The sequence below is a fragment of the Phoca vitulina genome, unplaced genomic scaffold (assembly GCF_004348235.1).
Source record: "Phoca vitulina isolate PV1807 unplaced genomic scaffold, GSC_HSeal_1.0 scaffold8, whole genome shotgun sequence".
Lineage (NCBI taxonomy): Eukaryota > Metazoa > Chordata > Mammalia > Carnivora > Phocidae > Phoca > Phoca vitulina.
Window position 1 is genome coordinate 44,622,217 of NW_022589711.1, and position 26,941 is coordinate 44,649,157.

General features: G+C 42.2%; 1 protein-coding gene across 1 annotated transcript in view; it reads left to right on the forward strand.

The window, feature by feature from the left end:
* SLC49A4 (solute carrier family 49 member 4) overlaps positions 1-9,910 on the forward strand; it is a 71,774-nt gene extending 61,864 nt beyond the window's left edge. The window contains exons 8-9 of the mRNA XM_032406688.1: positions 819-1,001; positions 8,842-9,910. Coding sequence (XP_032262579.1) covers positions 819-1,001; positions 8,842-8,957 — 299 coding nt within the window. The 3' untranslated portion in view covers positions 8,958-9,910. The remainder of the gene's footprint in view (positions 1-818; positions 1,002-8,841) is intronic.
* Positions 9,911-26,941: the final 17,031 nt, after the last annotated feature.

A 26,941-nucleotide genomic window follows, 5' to 3' on the forward strand; every position in this document is an offset into this window, starting at 1 on the left:
TTCTTTTTTCACCTTCAAATTTAAAGTAATGAAGGTTTGTATGCAGAAAGTAGCTGTGAAATAGCTATTTGGAGTGGGGTGCATTTCCCTAGACATTCTTCTAAGAATAAGAATAACGTCCTTATTCAAAGATTCTGCTATGGAATCAGGTTAATGGGCTTCTTATTGCTAAGCTGGGATCCTAACCACTATTTATTATACATCTCTGGGTGAAATTTTTTTGTGTTCCAAGAAAGTTACATATTTTTTAAAAAACTGTTGACATAAAACGCATTCCAAAATTGAAGACTAATTCAAGTGTTTCTCCAGGAATTACATACTGGATATTTTTATTTTGTACTTGAGGGCAATTACTAACTAGTCCCTTTAAGTATGTAATTTTCAGTAACACTTAATGTTTCTTACATTTATTCTTAGATTTTAAGTTCTCTTTAAAATTGTAGAATGAGTTTAGATTTCAAATTAAGTTGCTATATTTTATCTAAACATCTGTCAGCCAGGAGTGTGACTAAGGGAGAAGAATCCTTTTAATTATTATTATAGTGGTAAAATTGTTTCTGTGCTTTGGAATAATCCATACCAAAAAGACCAAGCAAATAAACTGGTAATCATCCAGCAACAAAACCTTCTCCTATCTATTCCACAAAACCTGAGCAAAGAGCTGACAGATAGTGATACTTTATCAAACTTTATCAGCTACCATTGAAAAGATATAAATTCCAGAGTTGATACTTACTGAAAGAGAATACCCAGAAGATCTCTCTGATAGGACTCACTGCTGCTACCATGAAACTAAAATGTTTGTGTTTTTATTTTAGTGACATTGTATGCCTCCTGCATTCTCCTGGGAGTGTTCTTGAATAGCAGTATACCTATATTTTTTGAGCTTTTTGTGGAAACTGTCTACCCAGTTCCAGAAGGAATTACATGTGGAGTTGTCACTTTTTTAAGTAATATGTTCATGGGAGTACTTTTATTTTTTCTCACATTTTATCACACAGGTAAGAAATTTGACTTTTTATTTCCTATCTAAATGTGTTACCAAAGAGGTTTGTGGCACTGATGTATAAGGAATTTATATGGAGAATTCTCACCAAAGCAAATAACTTTATTTGAGCTTTCATGTGCCAGTAAAAAAAAAAAAAATCCTCAGTTGTTTTTCTTGAAATGCATCCTAAGCCTGATCTAGTGCACCCTCACTCCCCAGAGTTTCTGATTTCATGAACCTGGACTGGGGCCCTGCATTTGTATTTTTTTTTTTTTTTTTTTTTTTTTAAGATTTTATTTACTTATTTGACAGACAGAGACACAGTGAGAGAGGGAACACATGCAGGGGGAGTGGGAGAGGGAGAAGCAGGCTTCCTGCGGAGCAAGGAGCCCGATGCGGTACTCGATCCCAGGACCCTGGGATCATGACCTGAGCTGAAGGCAGACGCTTAACGACTGAGCCACCCAGGAGCCCCTGCATTTGTATTTTTAAAAGCCCCTCAGGTGATTCTAATATGCAGTTTCTTTGAGAACCACTGGTATATTGCTTTTTAAAAGGTACTTAGAATCTACTGTCTTAACATAAGATATAAATTAATGCCTGGGGTATATTTGTAGTCACCCAAGGAGTGTGTAGAATGTATAGAACAGCTCTGTCCAATGGAAATTTTTATGATGATAGCGATGCTCTTTGTACTGTCCAATACAGTTCCACTAGCCACATGAAACTAGTGCAGGTAAGGAATTGGATTTCTTTAATTTCATTTTAATTAATTTAAGTTTAAATAGCTGCATGTGGCTAGTGGCTAGTGAATTGGTTAGCACAGGGAAAGAGTGAAAAGAAGGTTGAAGTGAGAACCCAGGAGTACACCTTTGAAGAAAAGGGAGACCCTTACAAGAGAGAGAGGGATGGGGTCCTGAACTCAGCTGGAGGAGTTAGGCTTGGACAAAAGGAGTTAGGAGAGGAGGCAGCGTGCGTGGGCACAGAGGCAGACACGTTTCCTGGGGAGATCGTTGAAGGAGCTCTTTGATGGCACCAGCTTCTGCTTATAAGCCAATCTGTTAAGAACTGGTGGGAAGATAGTGGAGGAAGGGCTTACAGAGAGAATGAAGCATTAAAATAACCTTTGAGGGGTGGGAGGAGACACTATGGGAACAGCTGGAAAGGTTGCTGGGCATGTTGAAGGCAGGCCTGTCTGATGTTGGGGTCCATGGGTTGGTAGTGATTCCGTTTTGCATAGTTGTTTGGTTATCTCTCATATTCTTTCTTCTCCTGTCTAAAATCTTTCTTACTGTTTCAGAAAATTTGAGTATAATTTTCTGGTATTCTTTTTTTTTTTTTTTTTTTTTAAGATTTTATTTATTTGACAGAGAGAGACACAGCGAGAGAGGGAACACAAGCAGAGGGAGTGGGAGAGGGAGAAGCAGGCTTCCCGCAGAGCAGGGAGCCCGATGCAGGGCTCGATCCCAGGACTCTGGGATCATGACCTGAGCCGAAGGCAGACGCTTAACGGCTGAGCCACCCAGGCGCCCCTAATTTTCTGGTATTCTTTTTTTCATGTTAAAATATAAGGACTTATACTTGTGATTCTTGAATGTAAAACTTTTATTAATTTCTACTAGGCTTAGATCCTATTTTATTTCCTCATCTTAATCTATTACTAACCCTTTCCCCTCATTGCTATTCTCTTAACTGCTCATCAAATACCAGTAAATTTGGATAATTTGTACATGGAAGAATCTAATTTGTAAGATTCAAATGTAAGAAATGCTCTAAAGTGTGGCAATCCAAGAGTCCTAATTGTTTATAGGAAACTTTCCAACAGGCTTAGAATTGAAATAATAGCCATGATAACCGGCTTGACTGGAAAATAAATTTTTGACTTTTCAAAGCTGATGGAACAGTCTGGCCTGGGTTTTGGACAACTTTTGGTATAGCATTTTCACCTAACAGCAAAAAGCATCTGAATGATATATTAACTTAATATATCATCTATAATTAACAACAGATTATTTCCATCAATCAGTAATGCAGGTAAAGTAGGTTTTAACGTTCCTAAACTTGATCTAAGTTGAGTTTCTCATTTGGAGGAGAGAGATTAATGAAGTCAGCCCACTGTTTACAGTCCCCCTGGAAACGTGTTTCCATCAGGGAAAATGCCATCAGGAGGTGTTGGAATAAGGCCTTTGCTTCCAGTGTGTTTTCTAAAACAGAACAAACTATGCTAAATAAAATAAACAATTACTAATTACTACACATCAGCTTTCATCCACTTCAGTATAGCACAGTTGAAATTAAGAGGCTCGATGCCTCTCTCTTGCATGATAAAGTGTGAGGGATAGCTGTGTTGCCCCTTCAGGTGATAGAAACAGTTTTCCAGCTCATGGGCACAGCTTTGCTAAGTGGTCCCTGCAACCTGGCTAGAGTGTGGTTTTTTCTGTCTGCTGGAAATGGAGTTTTGTCCTCCCAGTATATAAAAACAGTAGATGCCAGATAATGTTATTCCCTGATAAACCTCTTGCATGTGGTCTCTAAAGTATAGCATATATTTATTAATCTGTTTAAGGCAGAGAATACCCCTCCACTGTGTGAGTATGGAAGAGCCCAGCGAACTCCTGACCGTTTTGCTTGGCCGGTAGAGTGTGTCCCTACGCGAGTCCACCTCAGCTTTCGATCTGTTCAACAGAGATGAGTCTAGTGCGAGTGAGCATCAGTAGGTGCTCACCACCACCACCCCCATTTTGCAGATTCCTAGTGACCAGATACAAGCAGATATTTTTGTTTCTCTGGCATAGGTAGCAGAACAAACACTTAGCAGTATTTCTGCTAATTCCTATCTCACTGATATAATCAAGGATCTATCTAGCTGGGGGAAAAAAGCTTCCTTCTTTTTGGTTGGTTTCTGATCACGTTTGTATACATATCTGTGTCGATGTTAAAGGCTTATGCCTCATCTCCATGATTATTGTGGAAAATGAGACGTTAATAGTTAATTTTAATCCAGCAAGATGACTTTCAGGAAAAAAAAAAAATCTCAGTACATTTTGACATTGGAGAGAGTTAATCAGAAGGTATGTGTGAAAGAGCCTAGGCCAGGTCAATCACTGGCACCCCCCCAGATGTTTGTCTTATTTCCTTCTAGATAATTCGCTGCTTGCTAGCAGGAATTTAAATATCTAGGCTTCCATTTTAAAGGAATGCTTTTACCTGTTTATGTGTGAGTGTGTGTAATAAATGCACACAGATATGCCCACATCTCCCTAAGGCCAAGGTCACTAGAACGATGGATGACAACCTTGTTGAGGCTCTTTCACGTAGGATTAGCCGATCTTGCCCCAAAAATCCTGCCGCAGAAGCCCACACACCTTGTAACTGAGGTTCGAGGATATATACACGACAAATCTAAAAATTTTGCGAAGTTATTTCCTAAAAATAACTTTGAGTTCCACAGCCTACTACCCTAAACATTTCTTGGGATGAAGGAATTCCCTTCCATTACAGCCAGCATTCAAACGCCGTAATTCCGTCATGTTAAAACTTGAAAAACTCACCCAGAAGTTAGTTAGGTATCAGGATTCAGTTCTGTCAGCTACATGATCGGAAGGCCTGGTTTTTAATCATCACGAAGATCTGTGGTTTCGTAGGGTCACTCCTCAAAGAAGTCCTAAACTTCCTGACTAGAGTTTATTTCCCCACAGTGTGACTGTGTCAGAGATAATTTTTCAGGGCTCTACAGACTCACCCCAAAGTGACCCCATCAGAATGGCTGGCCTAGCAAGACAGCCTCTGCTGGCGGGTGGCTTGCGGATTGTGGCTGTTCCGTCGCGGATGGTGGGCATCACACGAGCTTCGGTGCCAGGTGCCATTGGCTCTTGGGAGCCCAGGGTCACAGGGTCGCCCACATCCTGTCTCTCTCTGTTTGGGGTACTTGGAAAGTGTCAGAAGGCTCTTAGAGTTTTTCTGTCTTGGGTTTTTCAAGGTCACTTTAAAACACACACACACCCTGTTACTTGCTCCCTAATACAGGCGTATTTGTAAAACTGAGTTGCTTCCAATAATGTTTGCTTGGAGAATCTCTGAGTTATTGCAGACAGTACAGCGATACTTTATCCTAATAACTTCACGTATAAAATCAATGGGAGGGTGCTGTTAATGTTCTTTATATGCTCTGAAATATATTCTAATGTTCTATTTTTTGTTTGTAACTTGTTCTGAAGTTTGTATTGTTTGCTATTTTTTTGTTCTAGAAGCTTTGCAGCAGGTTTTGGCTAAATGCACTAAAGGTTTTTACCTCAGGCCTTTCATTTTGAAGTAGCTGACCATGAATTTGAGGTTGCATTGTGGCTCAGAAGATTCAGGGGCTTGGCTGAAGAGTGAGGCATTGACTGTTGGTTACCAGAACAGGTTCACCAGATGTGGACTAGTAAGGAGTAATTTTATATGTAGGGAGTAATTACACATGTTACGGTCAGATCTATTGGGTAGTTAATGCGAGTGAAAGGAGCAGGGCATTACACCATGAAATCATGAGGTCACGTGGCTCCTCTTGAATGAATATGGAGACAGTTTTGTTAAATCATCATAATTCTGCTTAAATCCCCAAAGAAGGTAGGAGGTTGGTTCTGGAGGGTAGCATCTGGGACCAGACAAGTACTTCAAGGTGGTAAAAACTGAAAGCATGGCATCATTAAAGGGAAAGATGTGAAAAGTGTAATAGTGCTTCTGAAAGAAAAAGGTGAGAGGATGAGCGAAATCCTAATTAGTTCAGTCCCAAAAGAGCATCACCATTTGGTGCAGAGTCCACTTCACCAAGTAAAATGTAGGTACCTGTCCAAACTGTAAAATTAGCAAAGACTACTCCAGATGTAGTGTATATATAATAAATGACAGAGAACCAGCAGAAATATAGAAAGAGGCAGATTTAAAGTATGGATTTGTATTTTCTCTAGTGAAAGGCAAAAAAAAAGAAAAAAGGAATATTAGAAAACTGTGCTCACTTTAAAAAGGTATAATGGTTGGGGCACCTGGGTGGCTCAGTCGGTTAAGCATATGCTTTCGGCTCAGGTCATGATCTCGGGGTCCTGGGATCAAGCCCTGAGTTGGACTCCCTGCTCAGCAGGGAGCCTGCTTCTCCTTCTCCCTCTGCTCCTCCCCACTGTTCATGCTCTCTCTCTCTCTCAAATAAATAAATAAAATATTTTTTTTAAAAAAAAGGTATAACGGTTAAGAATAAGAAAGTTTCAATGAATCAGGACCCTGTTGGTTCAATTATGTCATATGACACCAGGCTCAGAAAGGACAGCAGGTGACTTTGCTACTGCAAAGTCATATTAAACGTTTAAGCAAGCCATTTCCTGCTTATTAGAGCACCTAAGCTGTGGATGATGTGAATGGTTTGCAGTGGGGAAATGTAGAGATGCATATCTTTTTGCCTTCTGAAAAGGCCAATAATTTCAAAGAACACTTGTAGTTGGTTGAGCCAAGTGAACTTAACTAAAAGGTGGATTTGACTTCTCAGAGGTGAGCACAATAGTAAAAACCAGGCTGTAAACCATAACACTAAAGAACAATTATGAGGCATTTTTATAGATTTCATCTGAACCCAGGGAGAAGGAATAATTTTACAACTCTGATGAAATAAAAGGTCTGCTTTGGCAATGTTTGATAAATTTCTAGGTTTCAGGGGAGCAAGGACAAGTTGGGTGTTGCTACATGAGTGTTACTCTAGCCCCCCATAAAATACAATCTCTGTAAGATTTAGAAAGTGTCCTTGTTGTAGAGCACTTTGTCAAAACATACTTTTTTTTAGCTATTGCTTAAAATTTGGCCTTAAAGTCAAAATACTCACTTTTAATACAAACAGTATGCTGTTCTATTTTACTGCTTTTTCTCTCCTTATTTTTTTTTTTTACTGCTGCTTTTTGCCTGTTAAAATTATCATCTGAAATCCAGAAGCTGTATGGTTAATATAAAAGCTGACAATTCTGGTGTGTCATTTCAGGGATTATCGGAATGAAGGCAAGATTCCAGGGGTCACAGCCTTCCTGGGTGTTTAGATTATAGTCAGTCCAAGTAAAGCACAGAAAACAGCTTTGCATAGAAATACCACTGAAATATGTCTTTGTTATATGCTATAGAATAGCATGTCTGACTTTTAAAATGTAAAAATTGAGATGTAGGGAGGCTGCTTTTGTAAGCATATTACAGAAAAAAGGTATTTCAGCACCTTTTCTTACCACTTGGTTTTCTGATTTCCATTTCTGAGCATAAATTGCTCTTTTAGCCATATGAATTGTGGATTGAACTAAAGCAGCAGTGTAGAACTGTTTAGGATGATTTTTGAAGATTAAGCCAGTATTAGTATTCTCTAGAAGTACAAAAGGAAAATATAAACCTATAGCAGTGCCCAAAGGAAAGAAAATGTACCAGGGAGCTTTTCCCCCTCATTTGTTTTTGTTTGTGTTTAAGATTTTATTTGTTCATTTGAGAGAGAGCACAAGTGGGGCCGGGGTGGCGGGGTGGGCAGAGGGAGAAGCAGACTCCCCGCTGAGCAGGGAGCCCACCACGGGGGCTCAAACCCAGGACCCTGAGATCATGACCTGAGCCGAAGGCAGACGCTTAACCGCCTGAGCCAGCCAGGCGCCCCTGTCGTTTTGTTTGTTTAATTGAAATTGCTAAATGGATATTAAACTAGGGAACACGACCTCTTCATGCCAAGAAGCTGCTCACTTGTGCACCCAGAGCCTCAGGATTACCTGGCAAGGAGGGCTGGGTAGGAGGCGGAACAGAGGCACGGCTCAAGGACCACTGGGGCTGGAGGAGGCCGCGGCAGGCAGCCACAGCAAGCTGGGGTGTCCTGGTAGCACGAGGCTGGGGTTGGCCTGTGGGCAAGTCGCGAGCTCATGAGCCAGCATTTTTGAATAAGCATGTTCTTGATACCATTAAACCAAGTAACAAGAGAATTGCCCGTTTAGATGATTCCTCTAGGTTTTCAGGTAATTGACGTTGTACGTACCGTTTATGCTAGTAGGAAAAAAAAAGACAACTAGAAAGAAAGAAACCAAAATATTCACAGTAGTTTCTCTGACGGTAGAATTAGGATTAATTTGTTATATTTCACTTTGTTGGGTTTTTTTCATGTATTTTCTAACCTGTTTTACAATGATTACGACTTGCTGAGAACTAGATATTTCTCTCCAAGAAAATCTAAAAGTGTTATCTCCAGATTCAGGTGATTTTCTTATTTGTCTTTCTAAACTGTCAGATTTTTTTTTTTTTTAAGATTTTATTTATTTATTTGCCAGAGAGAGAGAGAGAGCGCAAGCAGGGGGAGAGGCAGGCAGAGGGAGAAGCAGGCTCCCCGCTGAGCAAGGAGCCCGATGTGGGGCTCCATCCCAGGACCCTGGGATCATGACCTGAGCCGAAGGCAGACGCTTAACCATCTGAGCCACCCAGGCACCCCTAAACTGTCAGGTATTTCTAAACAGAGACAAGAGTGATAGTGATAGAGGGCGTTTAAAAATAGCGAACAAATGTTTAAAGGTGATTTTTTTTTTTCCTTTGGAAGAATAGATTTTTTTTTTTTTTGCCACCAAAGTCAAAGTGGGTTAAGTTGATGAAAAGTTATTAATAATACTGATTAAAACTATTGCACATGAAAGTGGTATAACACACTGCATGTCCACACCTAGACTCCAGATCGCCACTGTCTCTTGAAAACCGGTTCTCAGGCCTCCCACGATGCATTTATTGTTACACATGCTTTTGGCTGTAGAGCACATGGCTCATGGCGTACAGGTGGTACTCCGCTGGTGACATAGGAATGCTTACGACTGCGTGTTTTTGTCTTCCAGAGTTGTCTTGGTTCAACTGGTGCCTTCCCGGGTCGTGTTTGCTCAGTCTCCTCCTCATTCTGTGCTTCAGGGAATCGTATGACAGACTGTATCTTGATGTGGTTGTCTCGGTATAATGGCACGAACGTGAAGGAGTTTAAAAAGGGACTGGAAGTCATACTGCATACTGCACATTTGCTTGGAGTTGCACACCTAACGGGAAAAACAAAAGGAGAAGAGAGAAACTTCACTCAGAGGTTTTGTTAGGTTACAGATGATCACATTCATTTCCTGACTACTAGGTAACAATAATGTGGGACTTAGGGATACTAGGGGATTGAAAGACTATACAATGGCACACCTGTGCCTGGTTCCGGGGTCGGAAGTGTGGATATCTTACACGTAAAGCACTACCTAAATAATGCCCTCTATGTTTTGTGCCAGTGCTGAACTACTGATTGATCATTTGTAATTATGGAAAGAAAGAAAGGGTATCTGTCACATACCTTACCTAAGTCACATATCAGAGTAGGAAGAAATGCCACTAACTTCTAAAGAAGTTTAAACCCTCTATCAGATTTTAATTATAAAATAGCCAAGAGGTCTATCAATGATCAAAATTAGCCACGTGTACACTACGTTTTTTCTAATAAAGCCATTTCTTATATGACTCCTTATTTTTAATTAGGTCAGAAACCTTTGGCCATCTTTATTATGGTGAACAAGTGCTTCCCACTGACTTCAGAGCACATACTTTGTGTCTCGATCTCAACTTATCCTTGTTTCTGTGAAATACAATTTCATCTACTAGGCTCTTAAATAATTATATTAAAGGTGACTAAATGTTCAGTATAGTCGCATTAAATATTGTATGAAAAATGTAATTCCGTTCTGATTTAGCACTTTGTTAAAAGTGAAATGACAAATCACATAGAACATTCTGTGTCTTCAGCCTATATATATATATGTATATATATGGTGGCATGGGATGTAAAGTCCAGTAAAGTCCAGCACCAGCTATTATTCGCTAGGGTTGCAGTTTATTAAATGACCCTTGTTTGAAAATAACAATTTCTAACGTTGAAACTTCCAAATCTGTTGAGTGGTTTCTGGATTACATTCTTGTATTTCAATTCAGGTTGTAAAATACTCAATTCTATATGGAGTCTGTACATTTGAGAAGGCGATCTTTTGCCAGTATCTGTTTTCTTTGTATGGATGATAGTTTTTTTAAAAATGACAGTTACTCATTGGACAGCTCTCAGACATATATTTCACTGTGACATAAAATATGCTCCAATGGGATTATGATACTACCACTGTTCACATTTACATCATTCCCCTTACCCAGGAAACCCACACATTTTCCCAGAAAGACAAGAACAATACTTTCTTTGCCTTCATTATTCTCAGCTTCCTTCAACTCCCTCTCTTTTTTTTTCCTCCCTTGAAATTATATCTTCATTGTCAGCTAAATACATTTTTATTTGTCTTTCTCTGGACAGAGTGCAAGCCAACTCCTCTCTTAGCCTTGGTGGTAGAATGTGGTTAAAGAGAGCTAGTTAGCCCTCCGCTCTGCTCATCTCACCACGTGTGCACACACCCTCACACACAGTCCCAAATGCTCCCCCTTCTCCCCCTTCATAAGGCCAAAGCTGTGTGGGAACTCACCCCGGTCTCAGAGGGGATCTAAGCCTTCTTCTGAGATCCTAAATTGTGCTCCTTGAAAAGTAAGAAATTCAGCCTCTGTCTTCCATCACCTTTAAATCAGCCCCTTTATAACCATCCTGCTAACTTAGCATCGAGAACTGAAGGAACTAAGGAACCTGCTAAAGAGAAGAAAGCTAAGGAACTTGCTAAGAGAAGAAAGCTAAGTAGTTCCAGTTAACTCTGTCACTCTTCAATAAAAGGAAAGCAGGATTCTTGAAGATGATTGAAAGCCAGCCACTATGGATATTAGCAGTCCATGAGCCGGTGCTAAAATAACCCCCAGCCCTTCCTTTTTGGATAGAAGACAGAAAGGAGAGGGAAGAATTAGGAAGTATTTGGTTTTAGTCAGAACTATTGTGTATGAGGACACTGTATATGAAATTTTGCTATAATAAGACATGAAATAGAACATTTTAATTATAGTTAATTCTACTTTTAAGACAAAGTAAAGAAAAACACTTTAAAAATATTACCTAAATGACTAGTTTAATGACATCCCATGTGGGTAGTGATGAAAAATTCCTACATTGTACCAGACACCAACCATTGTTTTTAGCACACATGAAATGAGATGAGTCCTTCTGTCTCGTTTATTCTATCTGCTTACCCCTCTGGCAGACGCTTGTTCTAATCACAAACTGCAACTGTTTTAAGTCATCAAAATTTCATATACCAAACCTGATAGAACCAAAGGGGAGAGAGGACTACACATTATTCATTTCCCTGAATATTTCAAGTCATATGCATTTTTTACTTGTTGTTATTTCTAGCATGCATCACAATAGACCAGCTGTTGTCTTTGTACTTTCTAAACAAACATTACAGAGTCCCAATGAAATTTTATAATGAAAGAAGTCTGAACCCTCTACTAAGCCAAGCCCCTCATTTTAGAATTTATAGAAACAATCCCACAGAGGTTAAGGGTCTTGCTGAAGGTCACAGTCCTAGTTAGTGACAAAAGTAGAACCAACTGAAACCCACACCTTGTGACTCCCAAAGCAGGGTTTTTCCCTACTTCACAAAACCGCGGCTTAATTCGAACATTTCGGGGGGTTTGTGAGTACTCCTCCATGTTCACACATGGTGGGGCTCCAGAGCAAATCATCATTACTCAGTATGGAAAGTACAGGGATCCAATTGAGGTGACTGGTTTTTAAGTAAGATCATTCTGTTTTCTTCATCCTGTTGGTGCTCTAACATCTCTGAGTCTTCGCTTGCAGGGACGTGATATAAAACGATTCTGATGAATAATTCAATCCTCATAAACCAAGTCAACAGCATTAATTGGTAAGGACATGTTGTAGTGTAAGTTCCCCGTGGCTTATCAATGAATACTTCACAGTTTACGGGAAGAAACATTTTTTAATATGGTCCGTGGTCGAGGTATAGGCACAAGATAATTACACACACAAATGCATTTCACTGGAGGATGGAGCTAATAAAATAACAAGAGGGAATCAAGTTCAAGTAGGATTTTGTATGTGTAAGCATATATGGCTTCAGGGCCAAGCTTTATCATAGATCATATATTTATGCTTAATTATTGAGAATGTTTACAGCTTGTTTTTATGAAGCCCTCCTAATGAGGGATTCAGCTAAGAGATTTTAAATTGAAGAGATTAAATTCCCATCTACTTCAAATTAGGGTTTTTTTTCTATTATTTTTACTAAAATCTAGGCATTCATCTTGCTGGTTGCATAAGTAGTAGCTACATTTTAAACTCAAGATCAAATACAAATGCATAGTAAATGTGCTTTAATGTTAAAAATCACATTAATTCCACACTGAATTACTGTGATTATACCATTTTATATAGCAAGTGCAAAAGAAAACTATGAGGAAATTTGATGACACCTATTTTGTGGATCTAGGAAAAACAGAATTCCCCTTTAATTTAGAATTGTACAGAAAGGGACAAATTAAACCTTATTTCCATACTATCAAAGAGTTCGCTACTCTGTTAGGAAAATATAAGCAATATTCCGGGGGCATGTAGTGTTGGACCATCCTAGAAGAACAAAAGTTGACAGATTTTGGGGTGCTCTTTTAACAGCATCCATTGGGTACTTTGTACTCAGTGGAAGTAGTTGTGTGCTCAGTAAGCGGACGCCTTGGCTGCCCCAAGCACACGTGTCCTCTCAGGTGTCTGAGACTCTCCTAGGTCTCTGCTTCCTTGAACTGACTTCCTGGCACAGGCTTCACCCTGAACCCGTCCCTGAGCTCCGAGGCGAAAGCCCAGTCTCATTCTTGACTACGACTAAGGCCATACGCCTGGGCTTCCCTCTCCTGAGCAGGACGCTAGCATGAGTAAGTCCAGAGAGATTTAACAGTTCTTCCCACAGCAAGTCTGATAAGTTAGAATATTCCCTGAAATGGGAATGACAGAGGTCTCTAACAAGCTTCTCTAGTTATTACCTGTTGCATTTTAGAATATGGACTGTTTCGATAGCCTTATGTAGTCTTTCTGTTGTGCCTTGGAAATCTGGAAGCCCTCAAATGATAGCTTTCCATCTCAACCCACACTCAAAAAGTGAGAGCAAAGGTTACTCCCCCCAGCTGTTCTGCTCATTCAACAAGAGAGAATTACACTTTTTTTTAAACAACCAAAAAATGAAAGCATGGAATTCATTTCAGCAACTTGATAAAATGTTAGAAACGCATCAAACTATTTTAGCTCTAAAGCACACATCACAGTGCTCTCAGGGCTCCCTCTGGGCACTTCTCGTCTGTAAGGGAGGCTTCCACAGTCTTGACCAGAATGGCAAGAATGACTTGGAGACACTTTTCATTTACCTAAATGTTAAAAATCATACTTCTACTTCATACAACTTAATTTAGGCTTTTTCTAATTCAGATTGATTTTCTTCCCATTGAATCAAAGAGATGATCTAATCCAACTACCTCATTTTACAAATTAACAGAGAACCTTTGAGGTTCAATGGCCCAGCCAAGTTGTAGCAGATAACCTGAGTCCTAGACTAGCATTCTTTCTGTAAGTGATCAATGTGGTAACCAGAAATAAATTTTTTAAGTAATTTCTTCATTTCTTTTAAATTTTTGAAAATTAAACAAGAAAATCCATGAATGTATATCCATTATAAAATACCCAGTACAGAAATAGAGTGAAGTCTACCTCCATACAAACACGTGCTGACTATCCATTCCCCTTCTCCAAAGTATTTCCTTATTAATCGTTTCAGAAATTCTTCTGTGCTTTCACATACGTATGTATAGAAACTTAGAGGGGATTTAAAATTAAGTCATCTAGGGAACTATTTCTTAGACCGTGTCGGCATTAGCTTTTTGGGGGCAGAAGCAGGAGTTTCTGAGATCCTTACTTCTCTCCCAGATGAGTCTGAATCAAATGTAGGAGTAGTTAATAGAGACGGGTCACAAACCTGGTTGTGTACCATCAAACTCTATCATATCCTGAAGTTTAAAAGTGAAATTTAATATGCAATATTCTGTTTTTCTTATTGGAAGTTGAGTTTCTGTTTTTATGTGGTCAACTAGGGCCCACGTACTGCGAGAGAAGAAAGTGAATGACCCACACCTGAAACCCAAATCAGTTTTCTCGACAGGGCTTCCTTGGCTCTTTGTCTCAGCAGAGACACGCAACCGTATAGAAAGCAAAGAATCAAGAGAGTAAACTGTGTGATTCCATTTTTTTAAAACAATAGCTAATGAAGATTCTGGTGATCCTTCCTATTTTCCTGGTCACTTTCCTTAGCTGTCCTGACTCTCACACTACCCATAAAATGGATGCATTGTAGTAGGACAAGAGTGTAGCTTGGTTTGGTCACCTCTTCCTTCCCTGCCCTCCTTCCCATCCAGCTTTCCCCTTTCCGGTTGCGTCAGATTTTCCGAGTTACCAGCATTAGAGAGGAAAGCTGGCCAGTTTCTTCATGAACTAGACTAGAGACACCCAGGAGCCCCTGGGACTAGGTGTCCCAGGCCTAGTGTCTTCAGCTGTTTGACCTTGAGCAAGTCACTTCATTTCCCGTTTATCGCATCTCTGAAATAAGGGAGCCAACAAAGATATTCCCTAAGGTCTGTTCCAGTCAAAAACTCAGGTCTGTTCTTATTTAAGTAGGAAAAAATGACGAATGACGGAAGCAGTCTCTAAAATTGCAGAGCTTCCCAGCACCGTCATGTTTCCATTTGTGCAGTGGCCCTCCTCCTGTGAATACATGGACTATTCCACTGCACACGCTAGACGAGAAGAATTGCCTTTTTCGTTGTATGTGGTAGGAGATAAGCTACAGGTGCTGTTTATTTCCCCCAAAGAACTTTGTATATGAAATGCATCAAACACATCAAAATGTATCAAACACAATAAGAGAGAGATCTGCCATCTGATGTTGAGACAGCGTTCCAGAAGCCAGGTCAGAGCACTGCATTTGCTCGCTGGAATCAGGCCAAACCAGGAACCCATCCTTTGGCTTGGTTTGATTCATTGTGAGTCAGGGACGGGTTTGCACCTGTAGAAATCAAACTGTCAGATCAGATGGTAAAGCCCATCCTCAGGCTTATGTATCTAGAGTCATGGCACCAAAGGATTGATTGTAAGTTGCTTTGCCACTATGTCATCCTCGACATGGCCACATTCTGTCAGGAGAGCTGTGCGGATACCTCACAGAGAGCAGAGCCTCAGCTTGTCAAGGCCGGGTCTGCGTGCAGGTATTAGTAAACAAGGCTTCACTGAGGCTCTGACGTGAGCACAACAGCTGATGGAGAAAGGAACCAAAAGAAGGGACCAGGCTGGGAGTCAGGAGGCCTGGCTCTCCGTCTCTGTCGCCAGGGCAGCTGCTGAGCACCCTTGGGGCCTTTGGCAAACCACCTGTCCTCTCGGACTTCAGCTTCCGCACCTCTAAATTAAGAGGGTGAGAGTAGATGTTCCTTTGGCTGAAAAGTTTTCTACACCTAGTGGTCACACGTCACCGAAAGTAGAAGACGATAGTAGAGTGCACTACCTATCCCCAATACTTCCAGTTCTGCATTATCATCTCAGATAGAGGCGGAACTCCTACAGGGCCCTGTTAGCTGTTAGTGATGTGCTAACAGGAGCCGGGCAGTGCGAGAAACTCAGGCTCTCAACATACCCGTTTATTCCTTCCCTCATCCTTCTATTCATTCTCGATACAGAGTGATGATATGTGTGCAGTGTGTGCCTGTGAACGAGAATCAGAAAAACCAAAGATGTTTCTATCCTTCAGGACCTTTTAGACATATTTTAAAAACCATAACACTCTCCTGAACTAACAATTAAGAGAAAGATTGACAGTTTCCCAAATCCTTCATCACACACGGCAGGCACCTAAGTACGTTTCTCATACCATCATTAACCGTAACTGATTTCAAGGAAAGGATATTTTGTTCCATTGAAATTTTCATCATAGACAGAAGCTGTATCTATTTGGGAGCATGGAATCAATTTTGGCATTAGGAATCCCAACCTCACCATCACGGCTGGCTTACTAGTCCTTCAGGAAGTTGGGAAGATTGTTGGCGCCTCCATTTTCCTCTGAAGACAAATTTAACAAATGCATGCACACTAAGATACCCATATTCATAAGGCCTTGTGAGTCTCCTTTCTAAGGGGAATTTGAATTTTAACAAAGAACAAAGAATAAACACCAAAAGGAAGGATTTCTAATGATAGAACTTGGGATTTCAGCCTGTCAGATAGAGAAGGGCTAGTCTGGGGACTGGAGTCTTTATGGGAGCCCTTCCGGTCTCCCCACCTGCGAGTGAACCCAAGCACACTTGATGCATCACTAGTGAAGTCCCAGCCTCTGAAGACTTTGCAGAAACCCAAAGAATGCTAAAAAAGGCGGGGGGGTGGGGGGGGTAGGTTTTAGTTCTGCAGATGATTTTATTTACTACAAATGTCCCCAGTTTCAAATTTATCTCCCTCTCCACCAGGAATGTATCGTTTTGGAGGCTTTTGAAAATTAAGTTTTAGGAAAATTCTGCCTCCCTCTTGCTAGATTGCATCTACAAGTCCCAAACAACATCGCTTCCTTTGATCTATGCACATAATGTGCTATTTCTTTTTCGGTCTGTGACTCAGAGAACGTGCCTGGCAGAAGTCAGGAGAGCTGATTGCTCCCACCTCACCTGTCATAGGCAGGATGGGGCCTGCCCAGTGGAATTTAGCTAAGATGAGCAGGTGTGTTGGGGTGGCCTCTTTGTTCTTAGTTCTTTCCTGAACTCACTAATTCACATTGTATTGTTCTTCCTGATCCAGAAGTTATTGCTGAGAAATTGTTTTAGTAAGTGACAGAGATGTCTCAGATGCAGCCATCCCTCTCCTCTGTCCTTGCGGCTTGTGCCCTAGAATCCTTGCTCCATGTCCCAAGGAAAGTAATTACACTTGTTCTTTTCAGGGAAAAAACATCAATTGGTATTTTAGCCCTGACATCTCACCCTCTTTTATCCCAGAATAGAGAAGCCCTTCCATATTTGTTGTCTTTTTCACTCAAGCTTAGTGTCAACCTCCAGGCAGGGTGACTCCATGCTACCCTTCTGATGCCTGTAATCATCCTTCCACCTAACTGGGAGAAAGGTTATTCAAATGAACCAGCTACTGATTTCCTTCCCATCCAGTCTTTTATCAATATTGCTCTACCAGTAAATTCTTTGTTAGCTAGGTCCTGGAATTTATTTCATGTTTTTTTAAACTTTAATTTTTTTCTTACAAAATTGCTTCTTTTATCTTAGAGCAGACTATGATCTTTTTCCTTCTGTGTACTTTATAATACAATTTGTACATAATGGAACATTCTAAAATAAAGTCAGGCAGGGATTTCATCATAGCCAATATTAAATGCCGGGAAAGGCAGATCATATTTAAAAAAGAAAAAAGATCTAGGATGCAGGAGGCTGGATCTCGTAATTCAGCCAGTATGTTTGCAGCTCCTGCAGCATGCTGAGCACTGGGCTAGGCGCTGAGGATGTAGAAACAATTAAGACAGTGTCCTGGCCCTCACATTCATTTTCTGATGAGTCCATTCATATAAACCGTGTAGTTCAAAGCTAGCAACACCCCCCAAAAGGCTGCTAGAAGCTTTGTCGCTTATTTCTACAACTGTCTATGGGATCTTACTCTATTTGGAAGAACAGGTTCTAAATCCTGTTTTCTTGGGCCATGACGAATCCATGCGTGTCCCTAACTTCATGGAGTATAACATACTCCTGGACAGCTTTTGAAGGGAAAGGCAGAGAAATCTGTTTTGATGACTTGAGAAGGGGAGAAAGGGTTTAGGGAAAGCTAACAAGCTTCCAAAGATTTCCCACCTGTTAGTGCTCTTTCAGACATGGGACTGGGCAGAGGGAAGAGCCTTCTAGTAAGGAGGAGACAAGGCTATGTAAGGAGGCCCAGGAGACCACCGTGGAAGAGTCAGTGAGACGTAAGCCAGGCCTATAGGCATGTGTTAATATATCTGCTGAGCAAAAGTGGAGAAGGAGGTTTGGAGGCAGAGTTGTAGTAAAAGCCAGATTCTGGAAAACAGCCCTGAAACTGGCTTATTCTCACTGAGTCATCTGGCCCAGCCTCCTGCCTCCAAGTACATCCTGCCTGTGGCACGTCTGGCCGACTGCTTTCTCTGCTCAAGAGGGCTGGAGATTCTACAACTTCCCTGTCCCTGTGCCAGAGCCACTCCCCATTTGCACTGAGAACTTCTTGCTTTCAAGGAATGGAGGCCAGAGGGGGCTGCTCAAGAAACAGTGGCAGAGGGGAGCCGGCAGAACAGATCAAGGCAGAGGGCCCCAGGTGACGAGGGATTGTAGTGGCGAGGGAAGAGTCCTCACGGTTCCCACTTTGCGTTGGCGTTCACGCAAGCCGGCGGGAGCGCTGGAAGGCGGCGCCCGCCATCTGGGACCCCCCCCCCGCCCCGCCCCGCACAGATGCCCTGTCTGGCATGGTGGGTCTCCAGTTCTGCTCTGAGAAAGCAGTGGGAACAGAGACATCCATCGCCTCCCAAGAGGAACTGTGTTTTACTCCAAAGGCTGTAACTTTAACAACCCCCCTCCCTTCCATCCTCCAAGGAATGTTCTGTAATTGAAGGCATGCCTTTGAAACCTATTGTGTTTCATGCACTCTGCCAGCATAGTTGCTTTTCATGCCAATTCTTGGATGCAAAGAAATCTTGAGTAGTCCAAGTGGACTTCGATCCAAGTAAAATTCCCGTCTCTTACTCCATTCAGACTTCTCCGTCCACCTCCACCCTCTCAGTCACTCTCCTAGAAGCAAGCCAGAAAGCCTGTCCAGCCCAAATCGCTATCCCAAAGCCCAAACACTTCGTTGTTCGCCTTCTGCTCCTAAGTCACCACGCATTTGGTCTAACTTTATAGTTCTCTGGCTTGCGCGGCCGTGTGCTACCTGACAGAGCAGGAAGGCAGGCCGAGGCCGGGGCAGCAGGTGGTAGGTCGGGTGGCTGCAGAAACAGAGCAGGTGCAGCTCCTGGAGCAGGAAACTTCAACAGGTCTATGGCCACCACCACCCATCCGGGGAGTGGGAAGGGGGGGACTAGCATGCCAAACAGGCTCCCCCATTCTCATGTAGGGGTTCCTGTAGGTCACCCTGTAGGGGTGGGGTTCCTGTAGGTCACCCTGCCTTCAGCCTTGAGGCTCCCTCTTGGCCTTGAGTCGCATTCCTGTTCATGCTCCCCACCCCCCCCCCCCCACCCCCATTCTCTCCGGTTAGTCCCAGGCTGCAGTGAAGTCCCTGATTCCTTTCATTCAGTCTATGGAAAAACAAAGTCCTTTCCTGCCGGGATCCGGGTCCACCCTGGGAACGGTTTTTGGCTGAAACTGCTACAGTTAAACACAAGAAGTTCTGATTACAAGAGCAAAATAGCGTTCCAGCAGGCTGCAGCCGATTCACTGCTTCTGGGGCTCTAAGGAGGAGAATGGGTCAGGGCTGGGCCAGAGGACTGAGCATAGACCAAATGATCTCTTGAGATTCCTCCCAGCTCCAGGACCTGATTTTTCAAATGGCAACACTAAGATCTAGGCAACACAAAGATCTAGACTCTTTGACAGCAGGGGCCCCACCTCTTATGACACCGCATGTGCTCGGGCAAACTTCCTCTTCCCAGCACAAGACATGGTGTAAATATGAACAGGTGCGGGGGGAGCTTAGAATCTGCCCCCACGGAGCCTCAGTGCTGGCGGGGGGGTGGGGGGTTGTGTGCATACCTGCTGTCCCAGCTCTGTGACCCAGTGGGTCTATGCAACTGTCAAAGCATGAGTGTGTGTGATAAATGCCCCTCTGACTCTCACAATTTAGGAAGTGTTCTGTGCGTTTTTAAACAACTCTTACCATGTAAAGATTGTATTACATTTTAATAAAAAAAATTTTTTTGCATTTTACTTTTTTAATATTTGGGGTTTTATAGACTTTCATTTTATGGCCAAGTATACTTTTGTAAGGAAATGTTGAAGTCTTGAGTATTTTTATTCTTTTAAAACTATAGTTAATGTCAACTGTAAGCACTGATAAATAGTATTCATGTGCAATTTTCCCTCCTTTTCATCGGGTCTTTTTAAGAAACTGTGTTTTGGCAAAGCGTTTTATTTAAAAACTCTGCTTCACTTTACACATTGTGAAGACTGAAGATTCTGAAAAATAAAGATGCATTTAAAATCTCTGTGCTGTTACATTGTGGAAATGGTAATGTGCATTGCTTTGCCAAAGTGGTAATTAAATGTTTAATGGTTTAGAACTCCCAGTTCAGAATGGGGGTTCTAGTCATTACTCACTGTGCAGGAGCTTCCATATAATAAGCCTCCGCTTCTTTGGAGAATGCACATTAGAATGGTGATCGCCTGTTCCATTAGGAAATACGGTTATGTTGATGTCATAGTTACTGTGCTGTGGTTTTGCAATAAATGTGGATTGAAAGCACTCGTGATAAAGTGGTCCGCATTTTGTTTTTAATCAAACTCCAAATGGCAGTAGAAGTGCAGCCAAAGCTCCCTGAGCATTTGGGCAGCGAGATACGGTGGGAAGACACGAGCTTGGGAGCAGGTTAGGCTGGGCCGAATCCTGCTCCTCTACCAACAAGCCCTGAGCCCTGGGAATTCTTTCATCTCTTTTGCGGATCCTGTGCTCTCCTCCATTAAAAAAGTATAATTAGGGACACCCGGGTGGCTCAGTCAGTTGGGCATGTGCCTTCAGCTCAGGTCATGATCCCGAGATCCTGGGATGGAGCCCCGCATCAGGCTCCTTGCTCAGCGGGGAGCCTGCTTCTCCCTCTGCCTGCCGTTCTCCCTGCTTGTTTGCTCTCTCTCTCTCTCTGACAAATAAATAAAATCTTTAAAAAAAAAAAGTATAATTAACATGAAGGAGTGGGATAATTATACTTACCTCACATGGATTTTGTGACAATGGAATGGAGCAGTGAACATAAAGGTCATAAAGCACCGGGCACATCTTGGTGGCCTGCCTGATAACTGTTTACCTTCTTCCTTTCCTTCCCTCTTGTATCCCTCCCAAAGTCTTCATTTTAATTTTCATTTAATTTAAAAATATATTTGAGGTAAAATTTGTTGACCCTCTGAGTAAGGCAATAGTTATTAAATCCATACATATTTACTGCTACCTCTAATTTATCATAGGTGTTAATTCCCAGAAAAATTGATCACAGCTGGATTGGAAGAGTATTTGTGAAATGTGACAATGTTGTTGATATAAGTATGCCAAACTCTTAGTCTACTGGAGATTCAAAGGGATTTGCCTTTGTGGAATTTGAAACAATAGAACAAGCAGCAAAAACTATTGAGGTAGGTCCAGATCCGTTCACGAAAGCATGGAGGATTCTCCTTTTTCAGTTCCAAAGCAAGCACATTCACAGTTAAGTGGTGGGGAGCCCAGGCTTAGAAAAACTCGGAATGATGAATGTCCTTAAACCTTTTGGAGGGATGTTTTTCTTAAAACTTTCTGGATTAGGGGCGCCTGGGTGGCTCAGTCGTTAAGCGTCTGCCTTCGGCTCGGGTCGTGATCCCAGGGTCCTGGGATCAAGCCCCACATCGGGCTCCCTGCTCCGCGGGAAGCCTGCTTCTCCCTCTCCCACTCCCCCTGCTTGTGTTCCCTCTCTTGCTGTGTCTCTCTCTGTCAAATAAATAAATAAAATTAAAAAAAAAAAAAAAACTTTCTGGATTAGTTTCCAAACAGTCCTGTTCTCCTCTTGAAGGTTTCAAAGTCTTCATTTTTAAAAATACAGAAAAGCATATTGCTTTCTTTACTTCTTTATATAGAACAAATTATAACTGTGTTTTTATTTTCTCTCCTTAACATTATATCATGAATATTTTCCCATGGCCATGGAAAAATTTACAATTTAAAGTATCTAATTTTATTGTTGGACATTAAGGCTGTTTCTGGGGAGATTTATTCTGGGGAATACATGTTGTATATTTATCCTCGACCTAGTTTCTGATTCTTTTCTTAGAAAAGATACCTAGAAGGAGAATAACTTGGTTCAGGTATGAGGACTTTTAGCTTCTGACAAGTATCCCCATATTAACTTAATTATTTATCCAGCTTAATGGAAAAAAAAAAGTGCTACTTCTCTACACTCACTTCTGACACCAAATATGCAGGGTTTTTTCACACCAAGCAATTCTCCAATTCTCATCAGATACCAACAGGTTTGTTTTTTTTTTTAATTTTTAATTTTTAGTTTTTTTACTTTTTTACTTTTTAAAGTAAACCCTACCCCCAACATGGGGATCGAACTCATGACCCAGAGATCAAGAGTCATATGTTCTAGGGTGCCTGGGTGGCTCAGATGGTTGGGCGTCTGCCTTTGGCTCGGGTCATGGTCCCAGGGTCCTGGGATCAAGTCCCACATCATGCTCCCTGCTCCTTGGGAGCCTGCTTCTCCCTCTGCTTCTCTGTCTCTCATGAATAAATAAAAAAAAATCTTAAAAAAAAAGAGTCATATGTTCTCCTGACTGAGCCAGTCAGGCACCCCCAGACACTAACAGTTCAACTCAATCATGACACTAACTGCCCGGAGTTAAGGTAGACTCCACGGGTTAAAGGCTCAGTCTCATAGGAGTGCCTCCCTATCCCCTACTTGAGACACCAATTGCAAGTCCAAATTGTCTGTCACTTCTGCTTCTGACCAATAAAAAGCTATAAATCAGGCGCTCCCATGACCCCATCCTCAGGTTTGATAATTTGCTAGAAAGGCTCACAAAACTCAGGAAAACGGTTTGTGTACTAGATTACCAATCTATTACAACAGAATACAACTCAGAACAGCCAGATGCTAGAGATGAATAGGGCAGGGTGTGGGGGAAGAGGCAGGGAGCTTCCGGGCCCTCTCCAGGCTTGGCACCACCTCCCAGCCCTGCCACGGGATCAGCAACCCCGGAGCCCAGCTCCAGATGCCCTTCGGTTAGGGTTTTTAATGGAGGCTTCGTTAGGTGGGCGTGATTGATTAAATCATTAGCCGTTAGTGATAAGCTCAACCTCCCGGTCCCTCTGCCCTCCCAGGAGGTTGGGGGAGGGGCTGAAGTGCCAACCCTCTAATCACGTGGTTGGTTCCCCTGGTAACCATCCCCGGTCCAGAGGCCAGCCAGGAGCCCCCAGCCGCCAGTCATTCATTAGCAGACAAAAGACATATCACATTAGAGATTCTAAGGGCTTTAGGAGCTGTGTGCCTGGAAGTGGGGGCGGAGACCTAAGGTTTAATTCATATTGTGTCACAGTCCCCATTAGGGTCCACCAGCAAATGAATTTTCAGGGATTCTCCTCAGCTGGGAAAGGTGACAAGGAGGGGTGATAGAAATAAGTCACACTCGCCTCTCCTTCTTCTTCCTGCTCTTTTCTTCACTTCTCATAAACCACACTCCCTGGCGCGGGTGGGCCGAGTCAACCCTTCAGTCCTTTCTTACATTAAAATCCTGGACCTGATGGTCTTTAAGATTCTGTTCAATTCTGAATTCCAGCAAGTAAGAGGCAGAAAGGAGGCAGTGTAGGAAGGGATGGAGAGAAGGAGGGAAATTCCCAAGTAGATAAAGTGAAGGTGGGAAGGCCCTATATGGGAGACTAGTTTTTCACCAGCGATGTCTTGCAAAAGCTGTTTCATGCATAATTTACTGGACTAGTATCGTTTGTTCCCCCAAAGGACGCTAGGTCAAATTTTGGAATTTTGTCAATGAAGCAATTTTTGTGACACTCAAGACCACATACTCTGACATACCAGGGGCTCGGATTGCAGAAACGACTCTTCACCCTCTCATGCACCGCTCAGTAACAATGGTAATAATTTGGGGTGCGTGCTGGATACTGTTCTAAGCACTTTCTGTGCTTCAGCCCTCACAGCAAACCGGGAGTAGGTTCTATTATTAGCTCCGTTTTGCATTAGAAGAACAAATTGCCCAAGGTCAAATAGCTGGTGAGCCAAGGGGCTGGGTTTGAGCCCAGGATGGGGGGGGGGGGGGGGGGGGGGGCGGAGCTCCAGCCTTCAACTCGGATGAAGTTGGTCCTGGGTGACACCTTCTCCCCCACCCCCATTCTCTCTTTCTGTTTCACGCGCGCGTGCAAAGGAGTTTTTCCAAGGGCAGTGCATTGGTACTGCCAGACATTGTTTGAGGCCCCGTTCTATAACCAATTTACTCTTCACAAAGTCCTGCAAGGTAGGTGTCACCACGCCCACCTGACACATCACACGGCTGGGCAGTGGTGGTGGGTCTAGAATTCAAAAGTCCAGGGTCAACCCTCCGTGTCAGGGGCCTTCAGATCAGGGCACGTGAGGGCAAGAGGTTCCCAGTATGATGGATTTAAGGAAAACCACATACTGCCTTTCCTAAAGCAGATCTGAGATCTGAGACCCTCCCGCTGACTTGAGGTCAGGGCTGGGTTCTGCTTTCCCACTCCCTTTTCAAGTTGTCTTTCTCCCACTTGCAAATGAAAGGCAGGTCTCTCACACTTGCACTCTTACTGCGGAGGTCCGGGGCGGGGGGGGGGGGGGGGGCGCTCACTGCCCCCCCTCGCCCCCCCCTCAAAAAAAGTGGGAAAGGAGGAGGAGAACAATTAAAAATACATGTGTCCACAATACCTCTTCTAACCGGTTATCATGAACTCAGGGCGGGGCCTCACCTCTACCCCTCTCTTACACGTATTTCTGTCACAGACAATGTGGCATATTGTAAGAGGAGCTTTGACTCATGTTGAGATGCTCAGACCTTGGACATATTATAGAGTGGGGGAGCAGGAAAGATGACAATTGTTATTTAATAACCTTGGTCATGGGGCTCCTGGGTGGCGCAGTCTGTTAAGCCTCCAACTTGGTTTCAGCTCAGGTTGTGATCTCAGGGTTGTGAGATGGAACCCCACAGCCTCACATCACTCTGCGCTCAGCGGGGAGTCTGCTTGAGACTCTCTGTCCCTCTGCCCCTCCCCCTACCCTGCAGGCGCCATACTCCCTCTCTCCCTCCCTCCTGCTCTCTCAAATAAATAAGTAAATCTTTAAGTAAAAAAGGATACTCAAGATTAGAATAAAGCATGTTGCTTTTAAAGCCCAGCCTCTCTGCCCGTCCCCCATTCTCAATCTGGAGGAACAGCTTTGAGAGTGCTCTCTGGCCCCCACCCCCCAGCCTCATCTCCATCCCTGCGCAGGACTCAGGAAGAGGGGAAGAGGATGTAGGAGGTTTGCCATGTACTTCAGACAGATCAATAGTAAACCTTCAAGTAAGAGACACATGGTAAGAGCCAGTTAGTATTGTTTATTTTCTTGGACATTTATTCACACTTTTTAAATGGCTTTCCTGAAGTCTAATTGCCATGCAGTTAGCCTCACATATGTAAAGTGTACACTGTATGTTTTGACACGTGTATACACCCATGAAACCATCACCACCGTCAAGGTTAGGGAACATATCTCTCACCCCCTTTAATATCCTTCCCTCCCTTCACCCCAACGGTCAACATACCCTATCCCTAGGCAAACATTGTTCTGCCTTCTGCCACCATAGGTTCCATTTTCTAGAATTGTATATAAATGGAGCAATACCTTATGTGTCTGGCTTCTTGTACTCAGAGTAATCATTCTGATATTCATTGATGTTGCTGTGAGTATCAGTAGTTCATTCCTTTTTATTGCTATTTAGATCCATTGTATGGATATACCACAGGGTGTTTATCCATTCACCTGATGATGGGTAACTGGGTTGTATCCAGTTTGGGGCCCTTACAAATAAAACTGCTATGAACATTTGTGTATGAGTCTTTGTGCGGACACATATATTCTTTTCCCTTGGGTAAATAGCTAGGCATGGAATGACCGGATCATATAGTAAATGTATGCTTAACTATTTAAGAAACTGCTGAACTGTTTTCCAAAGTGGTTGTTCCATTCTCAGCAGCAGCATAGTAGAGTTCCAGGTGTCCCCCTACACTTGGTGTGATCAGCCTTTTTCAGTTTAGTCATTTTAATAGTGTGTTGTGATATCTTATGGTGGCTTTATTTTGCATTTTCCTAACAACTAATGATGTTGGTCATCTTTCCACATATTTCTTTGCCATCCATAAATCTCTGGTGAAGGGTCTCTTTACACTTTTTGCCCATTTGTTATTGGGTTGTTTGTTTTCTTGTTACTGAACTTCGGTTCTTTATATATTCTAGATTTGTCAGTAGTTTCTCCTAACCTGTGGTTTATCTTTTAATTGTTTTATAAAAGTTCTTAATTTTCATGAAGTACAATTTATTAATATTTTCTTTTATAGATTGTGCTTTGGATGTCATATCAGATCCCTACCTACCCCTATCTCCTAAAGATTTTCTCCTAAAAGTTTTATCATTTTTATTAAATTTCACCCAAAGAGTCTCAAATACTATAAGCCCATATTCATCTTTTACTTGGGTACAAGTTTTCTCATCATCATTGCCATTTTTTTACAGATTTTTAAAAATTTATTTATTTGTCAGAGAGAGAGAGAGAAAGCAAGCAGAGGGAGAAACAGGCTCCCCACTGAGCAGGGAGCCCGATGCAGGGCTCGATCCCAGGACCCCGGGATCATGACCTGAGCCAAAGGCAGACACTTCACCTACTGAGTCACCTAGGCGTCCTGCTCTCTATCATTTTTAATTCCTATTGTAGATTTCAGTGTGCCCACAGTAGCAGGAGTGCTTTGTGGATTCTTCTGGAAATAATGCACTTGACAACAAGCATCAAAACATGTTTTGCAAGTCCTAAGACTCTCACTCTTCTCTCTCTCTGCTGTTAATCTTTCTCATTCTAGTGATAAGTAACATCTATTCTATACCACTGCTCTCTCAAATTTTACTTGACATTTAATAACTGTCAAAATTCAAGGAACTCTGTAAGGTTTGATGTTTATAATAATCATAGTATCTCACTCCCAAATCACTTTTAACTTAGATCTCATCTTCA